We start from the raw sequence: 27,350 nt of genomic DNA on the forward strand, positions 1-27,350 counted from the left end.
GGTTAGTAAGTGTTTGCATGAGGCAGTGGCTGACTGTATACCTAGAGTTCGAGTAATAAATCAAGTAGGGGTTAAATGGATGAATAACACCATTAAGCTTGAGCTTCAAAAAAAAGAAACAATTGTGGAGGGAATTTAAGGAGAAAGGTGACCGACAGGCTCATGAACAGGTATAAAGCGCAGGCCAGAAGGGTAACAAGTGTGGTAAGTAAAGCAAAAACGGATTATGAAAGAACATTAGCCATGCAGGCTAAAGAGAATCCCAAGCAGTTTTTTCGATATGTTACAAGTAAAAGAAAAAATGTATATGGCAGAATGATTTAAAAGAATGCCAATGGTATGGAGGTAACCGAATCAGTTGATATAGTTGAATTACTGAACGAGCACTTTGCAAGAATTATATCATCCAGGTGGTGACATCGCAGAAATGAATGAACCAATAGATTATATGGGAATTGTGGTGAATGAAGTGGAGGTTAGTAGTCTAGTACAAAACCTCAATGTCAATACATCTGTGGGATTGGATGGTATACCAGCTCGTGTCGTACGTGAAGCAGCTCAAGAATTGTCAGTACCCTTGACCATTTTGTTTAATTTGGATTTCGGGTCTGGGTTAGTCCTGACGGAGTGGAAAGAGGGAAAAATCATTCCACTGCATAAAGGAGGTTCAAGACTGCTGTTGTAAATTACTGACTGATTAGCATATCAGGAATCGTTGTCAAGGTCTTTGAGAAATTATTCAAGAGAAGAATACAGGATTGGATAGATGAAAATGGGATACTGTATGAGGGACAACATGGTCTTGTGAAGGATAGATCATGCCTCAGTAACTTGCTCATGTTTTATAACAGTGACGGCCGAACTGGATAAGGGTAATGCGTTTACAGTGATTCTACTGGACCTTGCTAAGGCCTTTGACAGGATACCACATGGAACTCTAATCAATAAACTACAGCATATGCGAATGGATAAAGGGTGGGTGAGATGGATAGGAGGGCGGCTGATGGAGAGATATCAGAGAGTCGTTTATTCAGGAGTAGAGTCCAAAAGACGTCTTGTGAGTAGTGGTGTGCCGCAGGGTTCTGTTCTTGGACCACTACTTTTCAATTTGTTCATTAACGATATAGGAAAGGATCTGAGAGGAAGTGTTCACTTGTTTGCCGATGATGCAAAGTTGGGTAGAGCAATAGTGAGTGCACAGGATGTCAAAATTTTGCAAGATGATTTGGATAGTTTGCAGGACTGGACTAAGGAAAATGGATGTCAGTTTAATATGGTGAAGTGTAAGGTTATGCACTTTGGGGTGAAAAGATTAGCAGCAGTATATCACATTGGTGGAACCATACTCCAGGAGATTGATGAGGCCAGGGATTTGGGAGTGTTGGCGGATAGGGAGTTGAATTTTAGGAGGCATAATTTACCATTTTATCTGTGTTGTTATCGGCTACTCGTTGATTCATTTGAAGTACGTATGTTGACCTGTCAAGGACAACAGTGGCATTGCCTTTATCCGCTTTCGTTATTATTATGTTTTGTTTGGCTTTTAATGACTTAATTGCTGCTAATTCCGTTTTTGTGAGATTGTTCTGTATGGTTTTCTTAGTGTTCAGGACATTACTAGTTTCTAGTCGTATTTTATCTGCTAAATTGTTTGGACAGGGACCTGATGCCTCTTTCAATGTGGTAAATAAAATCTAATTTGTTTACCTTTTTGGGTGCTATTGCATAGTTAAGTCCTTTATTCAGTAGTGTAAGTTCGCCGTTGTTCAAGGTGTGGCTTGATAGGTTGATCACATGGTTCTTGCTTGCCGGTGGTTAGGTGCTCCTTGTCTCCCTTGTTTGTTGTTCATTGTTGATGTTTATCGGGGAGGAAGTCTTCTGATTGGATGGATTCCTGTGATTGGCTGCCATATTTTGCCGTTTGTGGAATTTGGTCTTGAGTTTTTCTTTATTATTTTCCAGGGTATATTTGGCCGAATTGTCAGTAATTCTTTCAAGTACTTGTAGAATGTCTGGATTAATATAGTTTGATAGTTCGGAGTGTAATTTTGAAACCAGATTTTGTGTTGTAGCTAGGTTTTGGCGGGCTGTTTGAATCTGTTCTGTAAGCATTGCTTTTTCTCTGCGGTCATAAATACGGAGTGCTTTAGCGGATGTAAATTTCTTTTTTAGCCTGATGCAGATAGGAATAAGGTTATTGTCTCTGTATCTCTTTAAAAAGGGCAGCCGATTGATCAAGAGGGAAATATGAATCTTTAACATACCATAACGATTGCAGCGCTTGTGGGTATCGTTTCCATGGATGATCTAAATCCTTTCTTTTAAGCTTACACGGCGATCCGAATGCATTTTTGAAAATTATGGAGACATCTACCATGTTTGAATAAAAACTTTAGTTTAACATAACTAAAATCTACATTTGACGTTTCGACCTTTATGTCAAGGTCATCTTCTGGAGCATACAACTATACACAGAAAACAAGCTACACTACAATCAAACTGGTTTGTTAAAGACACTGACCAACTGCTACAACAATTGTTGGCCTGACCTCTGGTGAAACAAAAAAAAAAAAATTATACATCAATGCTAGCGTCCTATTATTAGTGTTATCTGTTGGTTGCAGAAATATTTTGCTCTAACCAGCAAGCCCTGAAACAAGAACTAAAAATCATCAGCGACACATTCATAAATAATGACTATAACAAAAATACTATTAATAAAATACTCCATAAAACAACAACAAAAATGAATCTAGATTAAAGTAAAACCATAGCCATCCCATACATTAAAGGGTTATCGGAAAAAATCAACAGAATCCTACAACATTATAACCTCAAAGCCACCTTTAAACCACCCACTAAACTTAAAACCATATTCAACTTCTCTAAGGATCCTCTCCTCCCATTAGCACATCCTGGAGTCTATTGCATCCGCTGCACCTGTAACTTACCGTACATTGGTGAAACAGGACGGACAATCCCTATACACAAGAAAGAACACATTAAACACATTAAATATAACCATTATGGTGAAGTAGGCCTCTCCGACCATGCACTCAACATCTTACACCAAATCAACTGGAAAAGCACCCGCTCTTTACATTGCACAAAAATCTCGTATGAATGGAAATTTAAGGAAGCCTGCGAAATCCTGATAAACAACCCAAATATCAACAACAAAGATGGCATGAAAATTCCAAGGATCTGGATGGCATACATTCAGCATAAGTTAGGACTTTAGCCAATCTTCAGCTAGTATTAGAAACCATTCCATACCAACTGGCTGGAATGTACATGTTGTTAATATATGTATATAGATAGATACTTGTTGTTGTGCCTAATGTATTTCTACAACCAACAGATAACACTAATAATAGGACTCTAGCGTCGATGTATAATTTTTTTTTTTTTCCACCAGAGGTCAGGCCAACAATTGTTGTAGCGGTTGGTCAGTGTCTTTAACAAACCAGTTTGATTGTAGTGTAGCTTGTTTTCTGTGTATAGCTGTATGCTCCAGAAGATGACCTTGACATAAAGGTCGAAACGTCGACTGTAGATTATAGTTATATTAAACTAAAGTTTTTATTCAAACAAGGTAGTTGTCTCCATAATTTTCAAAAATGCATTTGGTTCACTGTGTAAGCTTAAAAGAAAGTAATCCTTTGAATATTTTACCAGTTTTGCAATATGCCTTCTGAACTTCAACTCTCTGTCCACCACTATCCCAAGTCCCTAGGCTCCTCAGTTTTTCCTGCATCTGCTACCATTAGTGTGAATCACAGTATGTAACCTTTTCAATCATAAGTACATAACCATACATTTTGCAACATTAAATTAACAATCATTATGCTTTGCTCACAGTGCCAGTGTATTTAGTCATCCAGCAGGATATCTACATCACCTTTATCAATTATTGTTCTTCTGAATTTTGCATCTTCAGCAAACAACTGAATATCCCCTTCCCCTATTTAAACCTTTCTATATATCATTAATATACAGATTAAAGAGTAGTGACCCTAAGACATGATCCTGAGGCACTTCGCTAGTCACTCTCATTCTCTAGTATTCCACTCCACCATACTGTTGGTCTGTCAGCCCTCCCTCCCTCCCCATCCATGCTACTAGCTTCATACTCATTCCCTTTTGCTCCAGATTTTGTAATAGTTTTCCATGAAGTATTCCATCAGATGTCTTTGCAAAATAGCAGTATCATATCAAGGTGTAGCCATTTCCCTTATCTAATTCTGCTGTCACTATTTTTAAATCTATTATTAAGGTGGGAGCTACCTTTTACAAAGCCATGCTGCCCACCATAGGGTATCGTATTCCTATCCACCACTCCTGAGGCATTAATTAGTCTGTGACTTGCTGCTTCTGTTTTGGAGCCAACTCTACGTAATGAAACTATCTTATCCTCTTTCCATTCACGAGTGGTGTTGCATGTGGATTCGATTATTAGATGGACAAAGTGTGTTTTCCAGGAGGTAAAACGAATAGATTGATTGGGGCATTAGATATGAGGAGTAAGCAAGTGAAATAGTTGGTGGTAGGAACAAATGACCTAACTAAGAACAAGGAGAATGTAATAAGGCTGTATATCAGGAGATTGTTGAGAAAGATAAAAGATAATAGTGTGATAGGAAAGGTAGTCAGTGTGTTGCCCACGTATGACAGTGATGAGATGAGGCAGAGAGCAAGGATTATGAATGATATATTAGTGGAAATGTGCGAAGAGAAAGGAGTGCAGTTTGTTGATGTGTGGAATGAGTTTGAAGGATGAATTAAACGGTGATAGATTTCATGTGAATGGTTGTGGTGTGAGTCATTTGGAGAGATTGCTGCCTGGAGGGGAGAGTAATGATTGCAGAGAATGAATCTGAGTTGGTAAGAAACAATGTGAAAGAGCAGGAGTGATTGAAGTGGTGGTGCTTATAAATGGGGAAGTGGATAGCATTAGTGTAGACAATGAGAAAACAAGTGTGCAAGACAGGGAAACGAGGAGACTCAGGGTGGACAGGGGAACATAGCATGAGAAAGGTTGATGCTCATAGAAGAAGTGAATGAAGAAGTGAACATTTGGATTTGAAGAAGTTTCTGAGATGTGTAAAAAGAAGTGGCTCTATGAAGACATGGACAAGTTGCATCTAATAAGCGGCATTCAAAATTGTTATAGATCCAGGAATGAGCTGTTTATGTTTTGTATTTGAATGAATGCTAGAAGTATAAGAAATATCACCCAAAAATTGTTGGAATAAATGAGACATGGTTGGGTGAGTATGCTATCCTGACAGTAAATAGAGATAGATAGATGGGTATGATGTTTTTCATGAAGATGTCTGTGCATGGGTGATAGTGGCAGTGGTTTTGAGACAGTATGGTATGAGATAAAGATGAATAGAATGAAGTACTTAGATGTTACTATGTACTTGGTAATGTGGAAAGTAGTGACCATGAAATGTATAAGCAAATATGAAAAGGATGACCGTTATGTGTGATTTTAGTTAAGGCAACATAGATTGAGATGATGAAATAGCAACAACACCAGAAGTAAAGAAAAAGGGATAACTACCTCAGACAGTATGTAACAGAAGGCATGCAAGGATTGAGGGTTTAGGATTTGATTATCTCATCAGAGGATGTCATTATAAATGAGTGTCAAATCACTCTCCAGTTGGTGAGAGTGACCATGAAGTGACTACCTAGGTGGTTGCCAGCCAGGTGAAAAAAGGGTATATGTGGAACTACAAAGCTGGTGATTATGAGAAGCCCAGGAGACAGCATGAAATGAGGAGTTGGATGAAAAGGAGATCAATGCTGCTTGGGTTCCGTTTAAGAACTATCTATCAGAAGCAATATCTAAATGTATTCCAGTGGTCAGAAGATTAAAACACCACTGGTTGGCCAAGTGGTTAACGTATCCCCTTTCCACTCAACAGTCTGTGGTTTCAAATCCAGCTGTGGACATGGATGTTTATGATTGCCTGTAGATGGGAGATGAATTTCATCACCCAGTGTGAGAACACTGCCCCACTTATTGGAAGCATGAAGTGGCTTGAAAAAGTTCCATGTGTTTGGTTTCTAGAGCAGGGGTTCTGGATTATGCAAAAATAAATAAAAAAAATTGCAAAAAAATAAAAAATAAAATAAAAATTTATAAAAATGGGAAAAAAAAATCCTTAGCCCAACCACAGTACAAAATGTACTCTAGGTTTGCAAATAGCCTTTTGTGGGTGGGAGGGATGGAGCAACATAAAAAAGTAGGATGAAATGGATGAACGAAGAGATTAATCATGCAATACAAAGAAAGAAGGTACTATGAGGCAAAATAAGATGAATGGTAATAATCAGTTTCACGAGGCATGGAGGGCAACTCAGTTGGTAAGAGTAGCAAAAGAGAAGTATGAGCAGTTAGCTAATGAAGTCAAAAAACCTCTAGGGAGTTCTTTTGATATGTAGCCCACAGAAAAAAGAAAATGATTATGGTAGGATGACATTGATTGGACAACTGCTGCAAAGGAGATATTTAATGAGCATTTCATAATAATCATTCATCTTTGTGAATGTGACATCATGGAGAGTTTGAGAGCAGAGAATGAGGAGTAAGGGAGACTGACTGTGAGTGAGCAAGAGGTATATGGGGAAATTGAGCAAACTTGATGATAATAAGGCCGGGGGGGGGGGACTTGATGATATATACCATGTATTTTGAAGGAATGTACAAGGGAGTCGACACCTGCCTTGGCATATTTATTTAATATGAATCTTCATTGGGTCAAGTTATAGAGTAGAAGGAAGAGAAGTTTGTATTACTTAATAAGGAGATGACATAACTTGAGCCTCAAATTATAGGCTAATCGTTATGTCAAGTGTTGTGGTTCAAGCGTTGGAGAATCTAGTGAGAACCAGGATCCAGAATTTGGTTGAGAGCAGTGGTATTATCTTTGATGGACAGCACATATTTACTAAAGAGTGGTCATGTTTAAGTTATTTGCTATTTAGTTATGGATCCGGTTATGGATAGATTATTACCACATGATAACTCTTTCTTTTAAGGTTACACAGTGATCAGCATTCATATTTATGAATTTAGGGACACAAAACACACGTGTTGAAAAGATTATTTTACTGATTAATAATAAAATAATAACTTGACGTTTCAACCCCTGTATTGAGGTCATCAGAAGGATACATGTGTATAAGAACCAAACTACATGCTTTCATATTTATGAATTTAGGGACACAAAACACATGTCTGGAAAAGATTACTTTACTGATTAATAATAATATAATAACTTGACGTTTCGACCCCTGTTTTGAGGTCATCATCATCAGGATACATGTGTATAAGAACCAAGCTACATGCTGTTGCACTCTATACAGATAAATTACATCTACGTTGTTAACTACAATTTTTTTTTTCTTTGTCTGCCCTCTAGTGATAAAAAATAAAATAAAAATATAAAATTAACCAATAAAAACTACAATAAACTCTGCTAAAGTCCTCACTACTAGGATTCTTCTGGAATTATACAGTTTATATTGTTATATTACGACTATCTTCTGGATTTGTACAGCGCAGGTGGCTATTGAATGTTCAGGGGAAAAAAAAAACACTTCACCAAGTCTTGTATTGAGATTTTTCTTCGTGGTTGCTATGAAGGTTGCAGATGGGCCCTCCACATTCTTGGAATGGTTAGACCATCATTTTTATTCAGATTCGGATCATATTTTAGAATTTCACATGCTCCTTGAATTTCCACTCGAACCAGGTTTTGGTGCCGTGTAGGGACTTGGTACCTTTCCAATCAATTCTGTGGTATGTTTGGAGTGTGTGGTCAGAAAGGCCAGTTTTTCCAAAATGGAGCTCTTTTATCTGTCGTTTGTGTTCATCCTTCCTGATTGGGATGGTTCTCCCTGTTTCCCCTATGTATGGTATGTTACATGTGCAATGTATTTTGTAAACCCCTAGGTGGGCTAGGTGTGGCAGAGGATCCTTGGAAGAACTGAATAGGTGTCTTAATTTTGTCTTGGGTTTAAAGGTGGTTTTGATGTTGTATTTGTAGTGTTCTGTCTATTTTTTCTGAAATGCCTCCAACATATGGTATAGCAATAGCATTCTTGAAATCTTTTTTGTTATTAGTGGTATCTTTGTGGAGGATCTTGTGAATGGTTTTTTATACTGTATCCATTTTTTATAAAGGCATGTTTGATGGTCTCATATTCATGGTTAAGAGCTTGTTCATTTGAACAAATAGTTTGAGCTCTGTGTTTAAGGGTGCTTATGACTTCTGGTTTTTGTGTTCGGTGGTGATAAGACGTTTTGTGTGTGTGTAGGTTTGCGGTAAACTGAGAAGTTGAGACAGCCTGAAGGAAGAAGTGACAAGTGTGTCTAGGAACGGAAGAGATTTTTTTTTTTTTTTTTTTATTTCAATGGTGAATTGGATGCGTTTTTGTTGTTTGTTCAATTGGCTAAGGAATGTATCTAGTGCTTCGTGGCCGTGGGCCAAATGGCGAAAATATTGTCGACTTACCTGAGCCAAATTTTTGCCTTTAGGCACACCGACTCTAGAGCTCGTTGCTCAAAGTCTTCCACATAAAAGTTTGCTATTGGGAAGGGAAAGTGGTGAGCCCATTGCTGTACCCTCTTCTTGAAGGTAAAAATTGTTTTGCCACACGAAATATCCAGAGCAGAGTACGTGGGCAAAGAGGGCTGTGATGGTGTGTGGAAATATGTTCTGTAAGAGTAAGATAGTATCATTGATTGGGAGATTGTGAAAAGGGAATTTATATCAAAGCTGACTAATAGATCTTGGTCGTTGAGTGTAATGTTTTTAATTTTTTTTATGAATTGTTGTGTATTTTTTATGTAGAAAGGGGAATGACCAACCAATTCCTTGAGTGTCGCCGCTAATTTTTTGGTTAATTGGTAATTCGGGCTGTTGATTCCTTCCACAATTGGATGTAATGGTGTGTCTGTTTTGTGTACTTCTGGCAGGCCATAAATTCTGGTCATGTTGGCGTTCTGCAGTATTAATTTTTTAATCATTTCTTCCAGCCATGTATTAATTAATTTAAGTAGGTGAGTAGTTTTCTTTTTGTTGCATTGTGCGATTAAAAAATTAAGACACCTACTCAGTTCTTACAAGGATCCTCTGCCACACCTAGCCAACCCTGGGGTTTATAAAATACATTGCACATGTAACATACCATACATAGGGGGGGAAACATGGCAAACCATCCCAATCAGGAAGGATGAACACAAACGACACATAAAATACCTCAATTTGGGAAAAATCGGTTTGATTTTACCACAGATTTCATCGGAAAGGTACCAAGTCCCTACACCGCACCAAAACCTGGTTCGAACGGAAATTCAATGAAGCGTGTGAAATGCTCAAACATGCTGAATAAAAATAGTCTAACCATTCCAAGAACGTGGAGGACCCATCTGCAACCTTCATAGCAACCACAAAGAAAAATCTCAATACAAGATGACTTGGTGAAGTGTTTTTTTTTTTTTTTTTTTTTCTTTCCTGAACATTCAATAGCAACCTGTACTGTACAAATCCAGAAGATAATTATAATATAACAATATAAACTGTATAATTCCAGAAGAATCCTAGTACATGAGGATTTTAGCAGAGTTTATTGAAGATTTTATTGTTATTTATTTTTTTTTTATCACTAGAGTGCAGGCTAAGAAAAAAAGATTAGTTAAGAATGTAGATGTAATTTACCTGTATAGAGTGCAACAGCATATAGCTTGGTTCTTATACACATGTATCCTGATGATGATGACCTCAATACAGAGGTCGAAACGTCAAGTTATTATTTTATTATTAATCGGTGAAATAAACTTTTCAGGGGTGCTTAACGGTCAAAGCTCTGTAACTGAGAGGAGACCTCCACATAGCCTTTAAAGGAATCTGCAGAACCAACCAGGGCTTCTGACCTAATGTCCAATCCTCACCTTCTCATGGTGCACCCTGTTGGGTATCTACTTGGATTCTGAACGAACGAGGATGGGCTGGCAATTTGGGATTTAGCCGACCAAATTGTATTCTTATTGGTTAAACCAAAAAAAAAAAAAAAAAAAAGATGGTACAACATGACAAAATTTTATGCCGGCTGGGGCATCGCCCAATTAAACAAGGCACCTGTTGTTTTCGCCAGGGGAACCAGGGCGAACAGCGAAAAGTCAGCTACTGGAACAAATCTCAAAACAAACCCCAACTCAACATCACCAGAGTTAAAGATCGGTGCTATCAACGTAAGAAGCCTTTCTGAGCAATAAATACAAAATGTAATATTCAGGCAATGACAATCAAGGAAAAGAAGGAGTAGCCATAGTATTCAACACAAAATACGAGTCTAATCTTCTTGAATGGCAGTCAGTCACAAGTAGAGTAATGTGGGCAAATATGAGAATGGTGAACTGGACAATAAGACTTATTTGTGCCCATGGTCCCACAGAAGGATCTACTAAGGTAGAAGTGGAGGAATTTTTTGAGGCTTTAGAAAAAGCAACTGACACAATGAAAAAGGAAAAGTTGGTCCTTGTTAGGGATCTAAATAGCAGAGTAGGAAATGATTGTGAGACATACAAAAATATTTTGGAAAAATTTGGAGAAAAGGGCAAAGCTAATAATAATGGCAAATATCTGTTGGATTTCTGATCAGGACATGGACTGGTTATTACTAACACCATGTTCCAACATAAAAATGTGCACAAATTCACATGGAGAGAAGAGGCAAGGAATAAGAAAAGCCTCATTGACTATGTTATTGTTGATAGTGATGTTTTCTCCCTGGTGCAGGACACAAGAGTGTACAGAGGATTTGAAATTGGAAGTGATCACTATTTAGTCTTGAGAAGAATAAAATTGAATTTCATATTGAAAAGAATAACATGTAAGAAAATTTTAAAGTGAATAAAAGTTGAGCAATCTCAGATGTGAACTGTAGACTAAAATACAAAAAGATTATTGAAGAAAAAATGAAAGAGTTTGAGAACAGGAATCAAACCTTGGAGATTCAGTGGCAAACTCTGAAGAAAACATTGATTGATTCTGCCAGAGAGGCATGTGGTGCGGTTGTCTGCAAGGATAAAAAGAATCAGAACTCCCTGGTGGACACAGGAAGTTAAAGAGGCAGTGAAGGAAAAGAAGAAAGCATATCAATAATTCCTGTCAAATAAGTCAGCTTGTGCTCTTAGAGAATATAGAGACAAATGCAAGAATGCTAAATACTGTGTAAAACTAGCTAAACAAAAGTCATGGGTGGACTTTGGCAAGAATATAGAAAATAAATATCAAGAAGGTGGCAAAATATTCTGGAGGATGTTGAAGAAGCTTAGGAATGGAGAAAAGAGTGCTGTAAAAGGAGTTAGAGATGATAAAGGTGACATGAAAACGGGAGAAAAAGATATCCTTGAGGTATGGAGTAATTACTGTGAAAAACTGCTAAATGAAACAAGCAGTGATGACAGCACAGTAGTAAAAAACACTGACCAGGCATGCAGGCAGGAATACATATCCATATTTAAAGTAGAAAAAGCCATCAAAGGCTTGAAATGTGGAAAGGCAGCAGGAGTAGATGATATTCGACCAGAAATGCTGAAGTATGGTGGTATACAAGTCTTACAGTGGCTGCACTGCATAGTTCAGAAAGCCTGGACAGAGGGACGAATTCCCGATGATTGGAGTAGAGCTCTCATAGTACCCATATATAAAAAGGGAAATAAAACTGAATGTGAGAATTACAGAGGTATTTCCCTACTGAGTGTTCCTGGCAAGATCTATGCAAGAGTACTTGAGAAACAGTTGAGAAGAATTGTGGAAGAATAGCTTGGTCAAGAACAAGCTGGATTCAGGCCAAATAGAGGCTGTCAGGATCAGATCTTCACTTTACGACAAATAGTCGAGAAAGCATGGGAATATAACAAATATCTGTATTTAAGTTTTGTTGATTTGGAAAAGGCATATGACAAGGTAGGTGCCAAGAGAGAAGCTATTCAATATGCTGCAGTTATATGGTGTCAATGGGGCATTATATCAAGCAATACTTTATTTGATTTGTAAGTCAGCAGTTAGAATTGAAGGAAGTACAGGAAGATGGTTTAATGTTAAATCTGGTGTGAGACAAGGATGTACATTATCCCCTCTGTTATTCATTATCTATATGGATCACATTATGAAGGAAAGTGGTATTAAACATGATATCAAAATTGGAGATGTTAATGTCAGCTCTTTGCTTTATGCGGATGATGTTATATTCTAAATAAATCCGCTACAAGTCTGCAAGATTCTCTGACTAAATTGAATAACTGTTGTAATAGATATGGTATGAAGGTCAGCAATAAAAAGACAAAGCCAATGAAAATAGGCAGAATCATTGAAAATGTCAACTGTGTTGTGAATGAAGAACCTGTGGAACAAGTAAAACATTTCAGCTACTTAGGCACGATTTTTAGTGAAGATGGTAAATTAAATATAGAAATAGACAACAGAATCAGCTGGTATGGTGGGAAGTCAATTGAATAAATTCATATGGAATAAGAGAGAAATTAGTCAGAACACTAAATTAGCTGTATACAAGACTGTGTTCAAACCAGTTTTAACTTATGGATCTGAGAGCTGGGTCAGAAGTAAAACACTTGAGCAAAGACTAGAGACCGCAGATATTAGAGTCCTGAGAAAGATTATAGGCATGAACAGATGGCATCAATGGCACTATCATATTAAAAATGACGATATTAGGAAAGAACTTGACTTTGTCAGCATCCAGGAATGTGTTAGCAGAGCTAATCTCAGGTGGTATGATTACTTAAACAGAATGGGCGAAGAAAGATTAGCAAAGCAAGTGTTCTCTGCCAGGTTGGCAGGAAAAACGACCCAGAGGGAGACCAAGATATAGGTGGATGGATACGGTACAAAGTGCCTTAGAAGATAGAAATATAAGATCTGATAATGTTTGAGTCTTGACAAGTAACAGACTGATTTGAAGTTAAATTGTAAATAGGAAGTTAGTAATGATGTAATTTTTTTCATGTAGTACTATCTTATCCTGTACACCCCTTTAAGGTACATGGCAGGAATTTGATGATGATGATAATCTTTTTAACACGTGTGTTTTGTGTCCCTAAATTCATAAATATGAATGCTGATCACCATGTAACCTTAAAAGAAAGAGTCATCATAATCCATGGAGATGTGACCCTCAAGTAGTTCAGCCTCTACGGTAAGCTAAAGATACGTAGTTCCATGTTAGTTAATCGACTAGCCTTTTTAAAATGCTGTGGAGACAGCAACTTGATACCCAACTGCATTAAACTAAAGAAGAAATTGACATCAGCTAAAGCACTCCATATCTATGCCAGGCTAGAAAAAGCGTTGTTAAGAGAACAGATCCACGAGGCACGAAAGAACTTGGCATCTACCCAAGCTAAAGTGTTAGAACTAAAATTTGACCTATCCAGTTATGTTAATCCGGAAATTTGGGATATTCTAGACAAGATCGACTTCGCCAAGCACGCACCTATTACTCAAAAACAAAGAACAATTAATAACAAAGTTTCAAGCATTAAAACTACAAGAAAGCACAAGACAATTACAACGCCATAATGAAAGGAGCAGCCAATTACCCACAAACACAGTTAGGAGAAACCAACCACCATCGGACCACTGTCTGGTTATCAACCAGTCGGATTACAACCTCACCCAAGGTGAACTCTCGCTACTGGAGAAAGGTTTAAATTACGCCATTGCTCAGAGGTCAGTAAATAAACTAGATATAATATATCATATCGAGAGAGGTTTAAGATCCCTCCCCGCCAATTTAGCTGACAAAATATGGATGAAAACTGCCTGTTTACTAAATTCAACCAAAGAATTAAGCAGCAACCTGAACAAAGCAGAATAACTGGCCCTCAAATCCCTAAAAAAATAACCGTGACATTATTATCACTAAAGCAGATAAAGGGAATGCCACTGTTGTTTTAAATCGGACAACCTACATAGAAAAAATGATCCATTTGGTATCAGACCACAACACCAACAAATGGTAAATTACAACCCCATGCAACGCAACAAAAAGAAAACTACTCAACTACTTAAATTAGTTAACACGTGGCTGGAAGAAACAATTAAAAAATTAATACTGCAGTATGCCCGTGCACCTAGAATTTATGGCCTGCCAAAAGTACACAAAACAGACACACCATTACGTCCAATTGTGGAAAGAATCGACAGCCCGAATTACCACTTAGCCAAAAAATTAGCGGCCGTACTCAAGGAATTGATTGGTCATTCCCCTTCCTACATAAAAAATACACAACAATTGATAAACAAAATTAAAAACATTACACTCAACAACCAAGATCTATTAGTCAGCTTTGACATAAATTCCCTTTTCACCAATGTCCCAATCAATGATGCCATCTTACTCTTACACAACATATTTCCACACAACATCACAGCCCTCTTTGCCCACGTGCTCTGCTCCGGATATTTCATGTGGCAAAACAATTTTTACCTTTTCCCCCCAATAGCGAACCTTTATATGGAAGACTTTGAGCAACGAGCTCTAGAGTCAGCATGCCTAAAGCCAAAAATTTGGCTCAGATACATAATAAATTTAGTTTAATCCTTTATCCAAGTGTGAGCAAACAAAGTTTGCACCTGAAAGTATCTTCAGGACTGAGGTAAGGTGGTACACACCAGGGCAGCTCGTTGCAAAGGTGGAGCAAGCTACCAATACTCCTGTCTCAGTATCTCCTATAATGCAAAACACATCTCCTTGCAGATATGTCTAATGTTATGCATTAATGGAAGGGCCACTACAAGTGGTAGTGGCCCTTCCATTAATGCATAACATTAGACATATCCGCAAGGAGATGTGTTTTGCATTATAGGAGATACTGAGACAGGAGTATTGGTAGCTTGCTCCACCTTTGCAACGAGTTGCCCTGGTGTGTACCATCTTACCTCAGTCCTGAAGATACTTTCAGGTGCAAACTTTGTTTGCTCACACTTGGATAAAGGATTAAACTAAATTTATTATATTCTAACCAAGTGAAAAATAAACTTTCAACATCTTGGCTCAGATACGTTGACGATATTTTTGCCATTTGGCGTCACGGCCACGAAGCACTAGATACATTCCTTAGCCACCTGAACAAACAACACAAACACATCCAATTCACCATTGAAATAGAAAAAAACAACTCTCTTCCTTTCCTAGACACACTTGTCACATGCCTTCCTTATTAGGAAGGAACAATGTCAAGTTCCTTCCTAATATCTTCATTTTTAATGTGATTCTGCGATTGATGTTATTGGTTCAACTTCCCTGATTTTTCTCATATCAGAATTCTTATATTTGTGGTTGCTAGTCTTTGATGAACTGGCATGAAAACCGTCATGTATATTACTGCCAGTTTAGTGTTTTGGATAATTATTATTATTATTACCACCCCAAGACCTCATGGAGTCAAAGACTCATCTGGGAGGTCCTTAATTTCTGTATTATTCAGTATAAATTATTCAACCGGCTCCTCCACTATACCAACTTTGCTTATTCTGTTCTCTGTTTCCATATTTTATTTCCCATCTTCACTAAAACTTGTGCCTACTTACCTGAAATATTTTACTTTTTCTCTAGGTTCTTCATTGAGAATACGTTTGATGTTTTCTGGTCCTATGTATTTTCATAGTTTTGTCTTTTAATTGCTCATATATATGAAATAATTTATTACAGCTGTAGTGAAGAGTGTGGTTAGCAAGGGTATTAGGATTAGATTTTTTGTTTGGTAGGTGAATAGATTGCCAGAGGTGATTGTGAGTGCTTAATGAATTTAAGAAGTATGATAGGTATTGTGTGAATAACGGCTACTATGTAAATAATGGATCTCCCACAATGAGTCTTCTGACTTCACAGAACCTCATCCTCAAATTCCAGATTTGTACCCTCAGGTACAGGATACAACTTTTCACGTAGTACAATTATGATTGTACTACGTGAAAAGTTGCACCATTACTAACTGCTGATCAACAATTATCCTCCATATTAATCTGTTATCTCTCAAGACTCCAACATTATCAGATCTTATATTTCTGTCTTCTAAGGCACGGTTTATTGTATCATTACATCTACTTTTTATTGTATCAGTCCATCTACAATGTAGATGGACTGATACAATAAAAAGTAGATGTAGATTCTACATTGTCTTCCTCAGTCTTTTTCCTGCCTACCCAGCAAAGAACACTTGTTTTGCTAATCTCCTCTCCCAGTTCTGTTCAAGGGACTACTAACAAATTCCTCAATGATAACAATAGCAAGTTCTTTCCAAATATCCTTGTTTTTAATGTGATGCTGCCAATGTCATCTGTTCACTCCACTGATTTTTCTCAGGAATCTCCTATACGATGGCAAATTAGTTTGGTGCTTTAACTAATTTCTCTTATTCCATATAAATAAGCACATGTTATAATAATAATATTCCATATATTAAGCGCATAATTCAGGCAATTAAAAATTGGGGGGATAAGTGTATTCCACCAAACTATTGACTGATTGTTCTCATCTCAGGGTTGTATAAAGTACTGGTGAAGGTCATTAACAGTCAACTTCAACATCTGGGAAACTGTTAACTAATGAGTGATTACAGATTTGGATTTTGCCAATCAAAATTGAATAGCAGTTCTCTCCTACATCACCCACCTCTGGACATGTGTTGTTACATTTGACATTTCATTTCCATGGCATTTAATAGGGTTTGGCATCAAGAGCTTTCCAGCAAATTGTCATCTGTTGCCTCCTTTTGTTATTAGATTGCCAGGTTTTCCTCAAGTTGATCGCTATGTGTAATGGTGAAGGTGGTCTTTCTTCAGATTTTCGATGCTCTAATTCATATACACGAATGACTTGTACTCACCAACCTGATTCCCTATTCAGTCTTACTGATGATGACATTGGTATCCACTCCAACTCATGGCAAACCCTACAGTGTTCAAACATCTCAAGGTCATCTTCAATAAGAGCCCTATGTAAATAAAGGGTGTTGTTAAATATTACACTTTTTTATAATGTTAGTCGAGTTGCTTTTAATTTATCGTCCTACCTACAAATACGGGACGTTACCTCCATTTCAATTCGTCTCATCATATATCTCAGAAACTTAGCATTATCCATATGCTCAAGAAAAGAGCTATACAGTACACAACAGACCAAGATGACAAAACGGAATTAACTACGATATCGAGAGAGAGCTATCTTTAAATGGTTATCCCAAAAGACACTACAACAAGATTCTCTTGACTGATATACCACATAGACAACGTGATGACGTCCAATACATCAGTACTATTACTATTCTGTTTGTCAGCAGCATATCCAAAAAATTGGCTAACCTTCTAAAACCACATAATATCAGAGTAGCATTCAAGCCAGTCAACACTATTTGGAAATTTTTAAGATCACTGAAAGACCCTCATCCTTTCTACAAGTACTCTGGAGTATATACCTTGCTCATGTGGTATTAGTTATGTAGGTCAGACCTCTAGAAGCTTCGAAACGAGAAGGAAAGCACATAGGGTCAGAAACAACAGACAAGACATTTCAGGCCTTTCTTGCCACTTTCCCTCTACCAACCATCACATTGAGTGGGATAAGAGCCTTATGCCCTATATAGAAGATAACTACCATTCAAGAACCTTCAAGGAAGCAGCTACCGTCACCCGCACAACTGAAAACCTAAACAAGAATCAAGGTCTAACCTTATCAGAAATTTGGAAAGCATTAATTAGATCATTAAACATCAAAGAAATGAACTTGCATGACAATTACATCATGAGTCATAACAAATAAATCACATTCCCGAGACACGCGCATTGTCTCACACAATACTAATTTTTGTATGAATTAGAACCATCAGTTATAACCTAGTCTGTTACCTTCATATAGCATACTAATTTTATATTCCCTGAAGATGCCAATAGAAAAATTGGCGAAACATGTAGAACGATAAATTAAAAGCAACTTGACTAACATTATAAAAAAGTGTAATAGTTAATATACATAATAGTAAAGAAAAAAAAATACCACACAAAGGGTGTTGTTGTTTCCTATACTTGTATTGTAATATCTTTATTCTCTTATATCTCTATTCTTTAGCTTTATCATTATAATTAGCAGTGTGCACTTTTCCTCTCGTGACCTTTCTCACTTATTCTACAGTGTATTATGTTTTTCCACCTTCCGTATTTATTAGTCGTATGCCTATGAACACTGAAAAATTGATTTGTCAGACTGCGCCATCAGTATATCAAATATTCGGCATAAGACTCAATAAAACTTCTGGTAGATAGATCTCTCTCTCTCTCTTACTGGCGTAACTTCCTTCAACAGAGTTTACATAAACAGTCGTGGTTCTTAAGTATTAAAACTGCGCTTTTAATGCTTTATTTGTTTCCCGCTCCCAAGTCTGATTTATTTAGGAACAGTGCAGTTTTAAAATAAAGGATCAGGCAGCACTCTTTTTAACAAATAATTAAAACACATTTATTTACATTAATATGAAATATACATGAATCAAATGACAGGGAGATTGCCTTCTCTACCTATCTATAAAATCTTTGGCATAAAATTAGAACCCTTTCACTTCAACACTAAATAATCTCTTTAACTCTAAAACTTATTTACACTCTGCTTACAAATTCAACTTATTAAACTTCTAGTTTACTCACAAAGAGGTTATTTTTACAAATAGATATCAACTTCTAACATGCCAATTGACTCTTATGGACACTTCTTATTACTATTAAACTAATTCTTAACAGTCCATATACAACATATCTCCTAGATTATAAGAGAAAATATATAAAGGGAAGTAACTTACAGAGGCTCTGTATCACACATTCAGTCAAGAGTCTTTTACTAAAGTATTTATGGCTTTTCTTTCATCTCGAGTATTAGGCTTCCTTCAGGAGTGTCTTGCTACAGCGATATCACTTCGGGATATTAGCAGGCTTCTTGACTGCAATCTGCAGTACTCAATAGCACATATACAAGAGGTTTCAGCATATGGACAAATTTTCCTCTGGACTTCGGAACTTCTTCTAATTGCCGCCACTTCTGCTACTAATCGCTGATGACTGTAACTGCCGCCCGCCGATGACTGATCTGGCTCTCTTTGGTAACAGTGCTTCACCTTTTGCTCTCTCGGCACCTGGATTTTGGCTCTCCTCTTTAGTAACCAAGGTCTTGTCTCACCCCTTTCTCTGCCACCACTGCTTTGGTTCAGACTTCTGATGACTCTACTGATGACTGGAAGCCCCTTATGCTCCTCTCAGTCCCCTTTTATTTTGCGATCTCAGGTCCTTGCACTAAGGGTAGTAAACCCCGAAGAATTCGGCATGACTCTTTCATCTTCTTTTAAGTTCGACCCACTCTTTGTTCTCTCCGTACACTCTTTTGATTGTAAGTTGCCAGCCAGTGGAAAGTTGTTTGAATCTTTTAATCTGACTTTGGAGGTGTTTATGCGCAGAGCTTGTAAGCACTTTCTCATACACACAAAAATCGTAAACAACCTTTCTTATGCCCTCATAGAGAGCTATTACACAATGTTTTCCGGCAGCAAAACATTGCCTTTCTTTTTAACACTCTAAAATATTTCTTGTTAAAGGAGTATATATAGTTAATTTTCAACGGGTTATTTACAATAATATCTAGCACAAAATATAGAGAGACACAAACAAGGTTATTTACAGTTCTCATGGGACTTGACCTATGTAAAAATTGATGTAAAGCACTTTAATATTTTTAATCTAAATCGAGTTTTTACACCTAAACACTGATCGCCAAACTTTCTTTCATTGGGGTGATAATCTAATTACCTTCAATGCTTTCTAAACATTTTTTTCCCAAAAAAATGCCTTGTTCTTCTTCTTTTACCTTTCATAATATCTAACTGAACAGTCAATACCAGGTGTCTCTTTTTGGACTGACTCCTCTAGCCTTTTCTGGTCTCATCTTGGCTTCCAAAATCTTGGCATAATTTTTTGTTCATGATGTTACATTTCATCTGTCCTACTCTTTACTCATCCTAAATGCACCCAATCTTGGAATACTTATTCTCACCTTTGGAGTAGTGCACCTAAAATCTCTTTAAAAAGTATTGATGTGCTTTAGAAGAGGGCAGTTCAGTTGACAGCCAATCCCTCTTTCTCACAAACTTTCTTCAGCCACTGTCTGAAGTGCAGTGGCTTTCCACATTGTGTCTTATACAAATATTTCCATGGACACTGTGGTGCTGTTCAGCAGAACTAACATCCATTATGTTTCTTTTTTTCTTGCTAAAATTTATTTCAGCCACATGAGTAAAAGCTGCCCACATCCTTTTACTGTTGAACTGCCGATTCACCAATCCTGCTACTTCCAGTTATTTTTAATTTCATCTGCGACAGCTTTCCCTTGTGATGTATTCCCTAAGGATTACAACCTCCAGCTCTTTGAGAAATATCAACAGATTACTTTGATCTTGACCATAGTCCCCCCCCCCCCCCCCACACACACACACAGACAGCATTTATTTGCTATAGGCCTTGAAGCCTCTCGTGTGTTATATATATATATATAAATTTAAAAAAATTAAGTAAATAAAATTGAAGGCAACCTCTTACCAAATTGAAAAGTTTATTGATTTATTTATTTTTCCTTCTTTAATTAGTACCTCGGGTTTTTGTTTATTGGCATTGGCTCTCTCGAGGAAGAGGGGCTACATTTTCTACGGCGAAAGATTGGTGTATTCTTAGCCATGGTAAAGCTTCTCTATGGATTAGCAGTTCACATGTAAGCATAAATTGCATTTATCTAATTATCTTAGATTGTTTGCTGCTATTTATGTACTAATAAAATGTTTAACTTAGATGCATTACTGTGTAGCCTCTAATGTGTAGCCAGCGCATCTTATATATTATAGTGTTAATTCTCGCTTTTTTTTTTTATAATTATGTTTCTTTAATGGAGAAGACATTTTACATACTAGTGTCTAATAGCTTATATTTGCTAGTAGTTCAACTACCATACCTCTTGAAAGCATAAAACAATGCATAATTGCTTATGGCATACACAACAAAGTGGAACAAGAGACAGTATTTAAACTAGTTTTAAGTTATGGATCTGAGAGTTATGGAATAAAGCACTTGATCAAAGACTAGAGACCACAGATATGAGAGTCCTGAGAAAAATGAGGGGAGTGAACTGATTGCATCAATGGCAGAGTAATTAAAAATTAAGATATTAGAAAGGAACTTGACATTATTAGCATTCAAAAATGTGTCAGCAGAGTTAATCTGAGTTAATCTAAGGTGGTATGGCCACTTAAATAGAATTGGTGAAGAAAGGTTAGCAAAACAGTATTTGATGCCAAGATTGCAGGAAAGAGACCCACGTGAAGACCAAGGTCTAGGGGGTTGATTTAGTCAGAAATGCCTTAGAAGCACAAAATGTTGGCATAAATGCCTTAGAAGCACTCCAATATGATAATGTTGGAGTGCTCACAAGTAATAGACTGATTTGGAGGAAAATTATTGATAGGGGAATTAATAATAATAAACTTAAACACAGTGGTGTCATAGTAACCTGAACACCCCTTGAAGGTACATGTCAGGAAATTGATGATGCACAACAATGAAGTTCTATGGGTGAACTTCATTAATTATCATCATGAGAGTACACTGAATGCTGTTAAAAAGAAAATCTTGTTCCTATTATGTTTGAAGTTCTCCATAAGGGACATTGAATTGTTCTGGTCATGCGGTTGAATGTTGTAGTCTGATCTCATAAGAACAAATCTGAAATAGCTGAGGATTTCTTTTTTTTTTTTTTAAATATTATTCCCAAACATGAACAGTTGCAGAACCTGTAGAATATCGATGCATTGTGTGAGTGGGTAAGGGTTATGAGCAAAAATCTGTTGATCTTCTTTTTTGAAAAGTTGGAGGTTATAATAATTGAGAATTACTTCATAAGGAAGGTTGTTCTTCAAGAGAACAAAGTGTTGGATTCTGATTATATAGAGATTGAAGTAATTATTATTTGTTTCAGAATCCAACACGATCTTCCATCACATAGGCAAAACTTGTAAATATTATTTAATGTAAATCACTTATTTTACAATTAAATATTCATATAACTACCTTAATTTTGTCTAATATTAAATTAATTAATCAAAGATATATGTATTAATAATGAAAATACTGTATTAAATATTATTAAGTTATTTTATTTATTACTATGTTAATATTATAGAATTTGTACTTGATAATTTTAACTGCGTATTAATTGAAATGTAAATATTCTCTATTTATTTCTGTTATAGAAGTTTAGAGTTATGCAATAGCTCAATTTTATTATATTTTATTTGTTGTCATGGAGACGCATGAAGAAGCGAGTGGAACAGAGCATGAGCTAGGACAAGAATAATAAAAAAATTATATAGAGGTAAAGAGGGAGTCGGAACGGAAATTTTGAAGTGAAAGGAAGCAAGGGTATAAACTAGAGAGGTGGAAGTAAATAAAAAGTTTTCAAGGGCAGAAGTTAAAGGGGATAATAATTATAAGCAAAAAAAGACAAAGTGAATTTTATAGTTAGCTGAAAGTAAAGTCAGCAGTGATAATTAAAGGAATTTAATGCCGCAATCAGATAATATGAAGAAACTGGATGTTCAGTGAAGAATTCTGATTAAACCCAGTTAATCTAGAATTGCGACTTAATTCTAAATCGCCCTAAGCAGAACTGCACAGTGTTTAATTATTTAATGAGTGGTAATAAGGATAATCAAAGTACCTTACAGTTGATATCCATAGTCGTGAAGCGTGATTAATAGTGTTTTAGTTATAACTGCAGAGAAATCTTATAAATGTGTTCTTAAGTGCAACAAATATATTTTGAAAGTTATTCGCAACGTAATTGATGTACTAGGAACTGTTTCTGGTAAGCACTGACATATTGATCATTTTCAATGTATGAAGAATTGAATGTTAGTTACGCTACATTTAACCTAACTTTAACTGTGGAAATTCTTTGTGAATGAGAATTTGAAAATAAGAATTGTTGAGAGATATTTACAGCAATTAGTGCCTGCGGTGTTCTTTAAGCATATAGCATAGCTGAGAACTGTGTGGAAACCATTCAGATGGGAAGTTCTATTGTATTTAATTAAGTGTAGGAATTTTGTGACTCAGAAACTGAGAAAGCGTATGTAATGTTTGGAAGATTGAACTAATGTGATTGACTTGACCTAATATTTAACTTTATTCTATTGTTTAAAATTAGAGGTAGAATTTATGTATGTGTCATATAGCTTATATTAAATGTTTTATTTTGTTAATCTAATTATTGTGTTTGCCTGAATTCCTTTTTATTGCACTGTTCATAAAAATTCGAATTTTGCGGGAATCCCAAGTGGAAAATAAAATACCTTGGCCAGAATGAATGAGGAGACTGCTAACTAACTATGAATTGATCCTGCTATTTTATATAGACTAATCTAAGGATAGAGTGGTGCAGTATAATAGAAATTTCTCTACCCTTGGATTGGTGATCAATTTACAATTAGTTGTTTTTTTTATGAAAGTGACTTGTAACAAGATGGCGGATTCGAACATGAAGAAGAGAACGTCACAACAAAAGGTAGATAGAATGAAAGTTTGAAAGGGAGTAGCAGATTTGGTGGATAAGCAGCTGAAAGCAAATGGATATATATCAAGGTTCATGTTATTGTCATGAATAGCATCCAAGAAAGTATCTGTAGAAAAGACACAGTGAAGAAACTGACCAAGAGAAAGAGAGAGAGGAAATCTTCAAATAGCTAGACTGCCCTTTTGAACTTTAATTAGAGGCTTTTGATGCACTATGCCAAGTGAGGGAAGAGCAAATCAGCATATTAAGAGTATGCTCAACTTGAGAGTTTAGCATAGTCTTAATATGCTGCCATATATTAGTTTCTGAACTTTGTTCTAAAGAGGTGGATAAAGATGCTTTATAGGAATTTAATTGAGCTAGAGTACATTTAGTGTCAAGTATACATTCATGGAGATCCTGCTTAGCTTTGCAATATATCCTGTTTGCTTGTTCTATCTTGATGGCTTCCTTAAAACTAATGAATTTTGGGAAAATATCATTGAATTTGCACCATTTGAGCCACACTAGACTGTTTATATAAAGAGTAATCCTCCACGATGTCTTTTGTAAATCTTTGATGGACTATATAGCCAAATGATGAAATAGAAAAAAAAATTATTATTGAAAAAGCACTACTAGTTTTGTTTTTCTAGAAGACTTCATCAGGTTTATAGTATACAGGTGAAATAAATCAGAGATACATAAAAACATTGCTTGTGTACAACTGCCATAGTATTAAATTAAAAACAGATTGTTAACATTGAATGAATTCTTGGACTAGCTGCAATGTTGTATTTGTGAACAAGGTCGAGGTCTCGAGTACGCCATAGCTGAATAATAGAGGAGTAACAATAAGAAAAGTAAGGTTTGTAATTGAGATGGTCAAGGTTCAATATTGATTTCTGTTGATTACAAGATTTTTCTTCCAAGTTCATCAGAGCATCTATATATCATTTTAGATCTATGATCTATTTTAGATCCTGACAATGACCAATTCATTACACATCCAATGAACTGGATGTGTAGTCGATTGGTCATTGTCAGTATCAAACGAATTAAGAATGCACCTGGATAAATAAAGCTGAGGCTCTGGTTATACTGTTGGTGATATCTCTGATGTGCTCTTCTATACAAAGCTCAATTTGTATAGACGATATATATATATTATTGCTGTTCATTAAATCTTTTCACAGAATGGCCTGTCTGCCCAAAGTATGTCATTCACACAGACAGGCCATTCTGTGAAAAAAAGAATTAATCAACATCAATATTATTTGAATACATGAAATATTAAAAGTCTGGTGTTGCACAACATAGTATTGACACTAATGTCCAGTGGGATGAAACTTGTCTTCTCCATAGAAGCAGTTTTAAATATGAACACCTGTTCAAAGAAAGTGGCAAAGCCCTTTTACATTAACCAAACCTGAATCAGAATGACTGTCTCTCTCTCTCTCCCAAAACTTTGGGAGATTCTCATTTTATGTAAACATCAAAAATAGTTTTAATATTATTTATTAATTTCTAGCAGTCAGCAACCATATTTAATTGGTAAACCAACTGTCGTATGTACCTTATATTCCCACTTCTTTAATTTGCTTGTTTCTGTATACTGATGCACTGTTATTTTCAGTACGAAATATCTGTACTTTCATTTCATTAAAATTAATTACCGTGATTATCGTGTAATTTTTTGTTCATAGTTATACCACAGGTACCTTTTGAAGATTAAGTATACCACTGTATATGCATCTCTCTTGTCGAAGACATTTGTCAACTTGTTATATTACATAAGTACATTGGTAAAACATGATCTCCCTTTAGCAAACCCATGCTGACAACCACAGAGAATACTGCTGTTATCAGCCCATTTCTGTATCTTTGTTCTCACCAATCTATTCAGTACCTTAACCATAACTCCAAATATACAAATTGGCCTATAATTTGTAGCCACAGCCTTATCACCACCTTTATGCAGTGAAACAGTTTTACTTTTTCCCCACTCTCTTTGAACTAGTTGTTCTGCTGTTGTAAGACTGTTATTAAATAGGCAAGCAAATGTTACTTCCAGTTCTCTGGAACATTCTTTTTAGACACGTGGTGATATGTCATCAAATCCTATCACCTTATTGACATCAAGCTTATTTATTTTCCCATATACCTCCTGTTCACTCACAGTTAAGCCATGTCCTCTACACTTAAGTCTGCCATGATTTCATCCCGATGAGGATGAAACACTTATAAATTGCTGACTGAATACCTTAACGATGTCTTCTGCAGCAGCAGAAGACATCATTAAGGTATTCATTACCATTTTTCATCCATTTTTCATCCATTAACATCATCTTACCATGATCATTCTTCCCTCTTCTTCCCACTTATCTGAAAAACTTTCTAGGGTTTTTCTTGGTATGATTTGTTAATTTCTGTTCATATTGTTGTTTTGCTGTTCTTACCAACTGAGTCATCTTCCTGGTCTGCTCTTTATACTCCTCATGCAATTGATTGTTATCATTATTCATCTTGTGCTACCTACACAGTATCCTCTTTTTCCAAATTTCATTCTTACTCCCTTTATTCATCCAATTGGCACCTACTTTGTTTAGTCTTTTGACCTTTGGAATACATTCGCATATCGATGTTGTTAAATACCTTTTGGTCTGCTCTCACACAGCATTTATCTCTCGCCTGCTTAACACCTCATTCCATGCTATAGCTCCAATCTGTCTTCTAAGCTTTTCATAATCACCAACCTCGTAGTTCCTTATTTATCCTTTCCTCACAGAAGTCTCATATGGCTAGCCACAACCCAGGTGATCACTTTATGATCACTCACAAACTGGAGGCAAGTGCAAAACCCCCCACTCACAATCACATCCTCTGATGAAATGATCAGATTAGATCACAGAGCAGTGAGCGAGTGGAATGGTTCGTTCGACTGTTGAAATTGGTGAGTACATCACACTGTGAATGAGTTTAAAGGACAGTATGACAGCTGGTCTGGGTGATGTATAACCTCCCTCAATGAGTCCTTGACTTCCTGGTGGTCTGAGATAATAATAAAAAGTTGCCTTGAAAGAGAACCTTCAAGTAATAGAATCAGAAAGCAAGGAGGGAACAAGACTTACACGAATCAAAAATTAAGAAATAGGAGGAATTATTTCTTATGTAACTTTAAAATGAACTTTCAAAACAAACATTAGAATTAATTGAAAGTACAGAGAAATGTACAGCAGTTATTATAAAAAAAAATTAAATAGAATCTTCACAAATATGCAAACTAATCACAAAAAACCCCCCCAAAACACCATGAAACCCTATCTAAAATTTAAACCACAAAAATAAAAAATACAGACATTCCCCAGGTTATGAATGAGATATGTTACTGAGAATGTCTTTAAGTCGGATTTGTACATAACTCAGATCCCTGATGAACAGCGCATATGCAGTAGTAATAATAATAACAATACTATAATGGCTCATATGTAGCAATAATAATACAGTGTAATACTGTATTTATTGCTACATATGAGCCTTAAAGTATTATTAATATTATTATATATTATTATTAATAATAATACCCATGTACTGTAATAATAACTTACAGAAACTGTTGTGCTCTTTCTTTTAATTCAAACAAACAGAACATAAAAATAAACTCATATGAA

General features: G+C 36.1%; 1 protein-coding gene across 2 annotated transcripts in view; it reads left to right on the forward strand.

Annotated features, from left to right (window-relative positions):
• The window catches only part of HPS1 (Hermansky-Pudlak syndrome 1 protein), a 481,651-nt gene that overhangs the window by 80,520 nt on the left and 373,781 nt on the right, over nucleotides 1–27,350 (forward strand). For both annotated transcript variants that reach the window (XM_090391100.1, XM_090391101.1), the window contains exon 3: nucleotides 20,726–20,847. In XM_090391100.1, the coding sequence (XP_090247226.1) occupies nucleotides 20,726–20,847 (122 nt within the window). The remainder of the gene's footprint in view (nucleotides 1–20,725; nucleotides 20,848–27,350) is intronic.

Source organism: Typopeltis vanoorti, chromosome 4, assembly GCF_054136105.1.
Source record: "Typopeltis vanoorti isolate ZY-2024b chromosome 4, IOZ_Tvanoo_1.0, whole genome shotgun sequence".
In the NCBI taxonomy this organism is placed as follows: domain Eukaryota; kingdom Metazoa; phylum Arthropoda; class Arachnida; order Uropygi; family Thelyphonidae; genus Typopeltis; species Typopeltis vanoorti.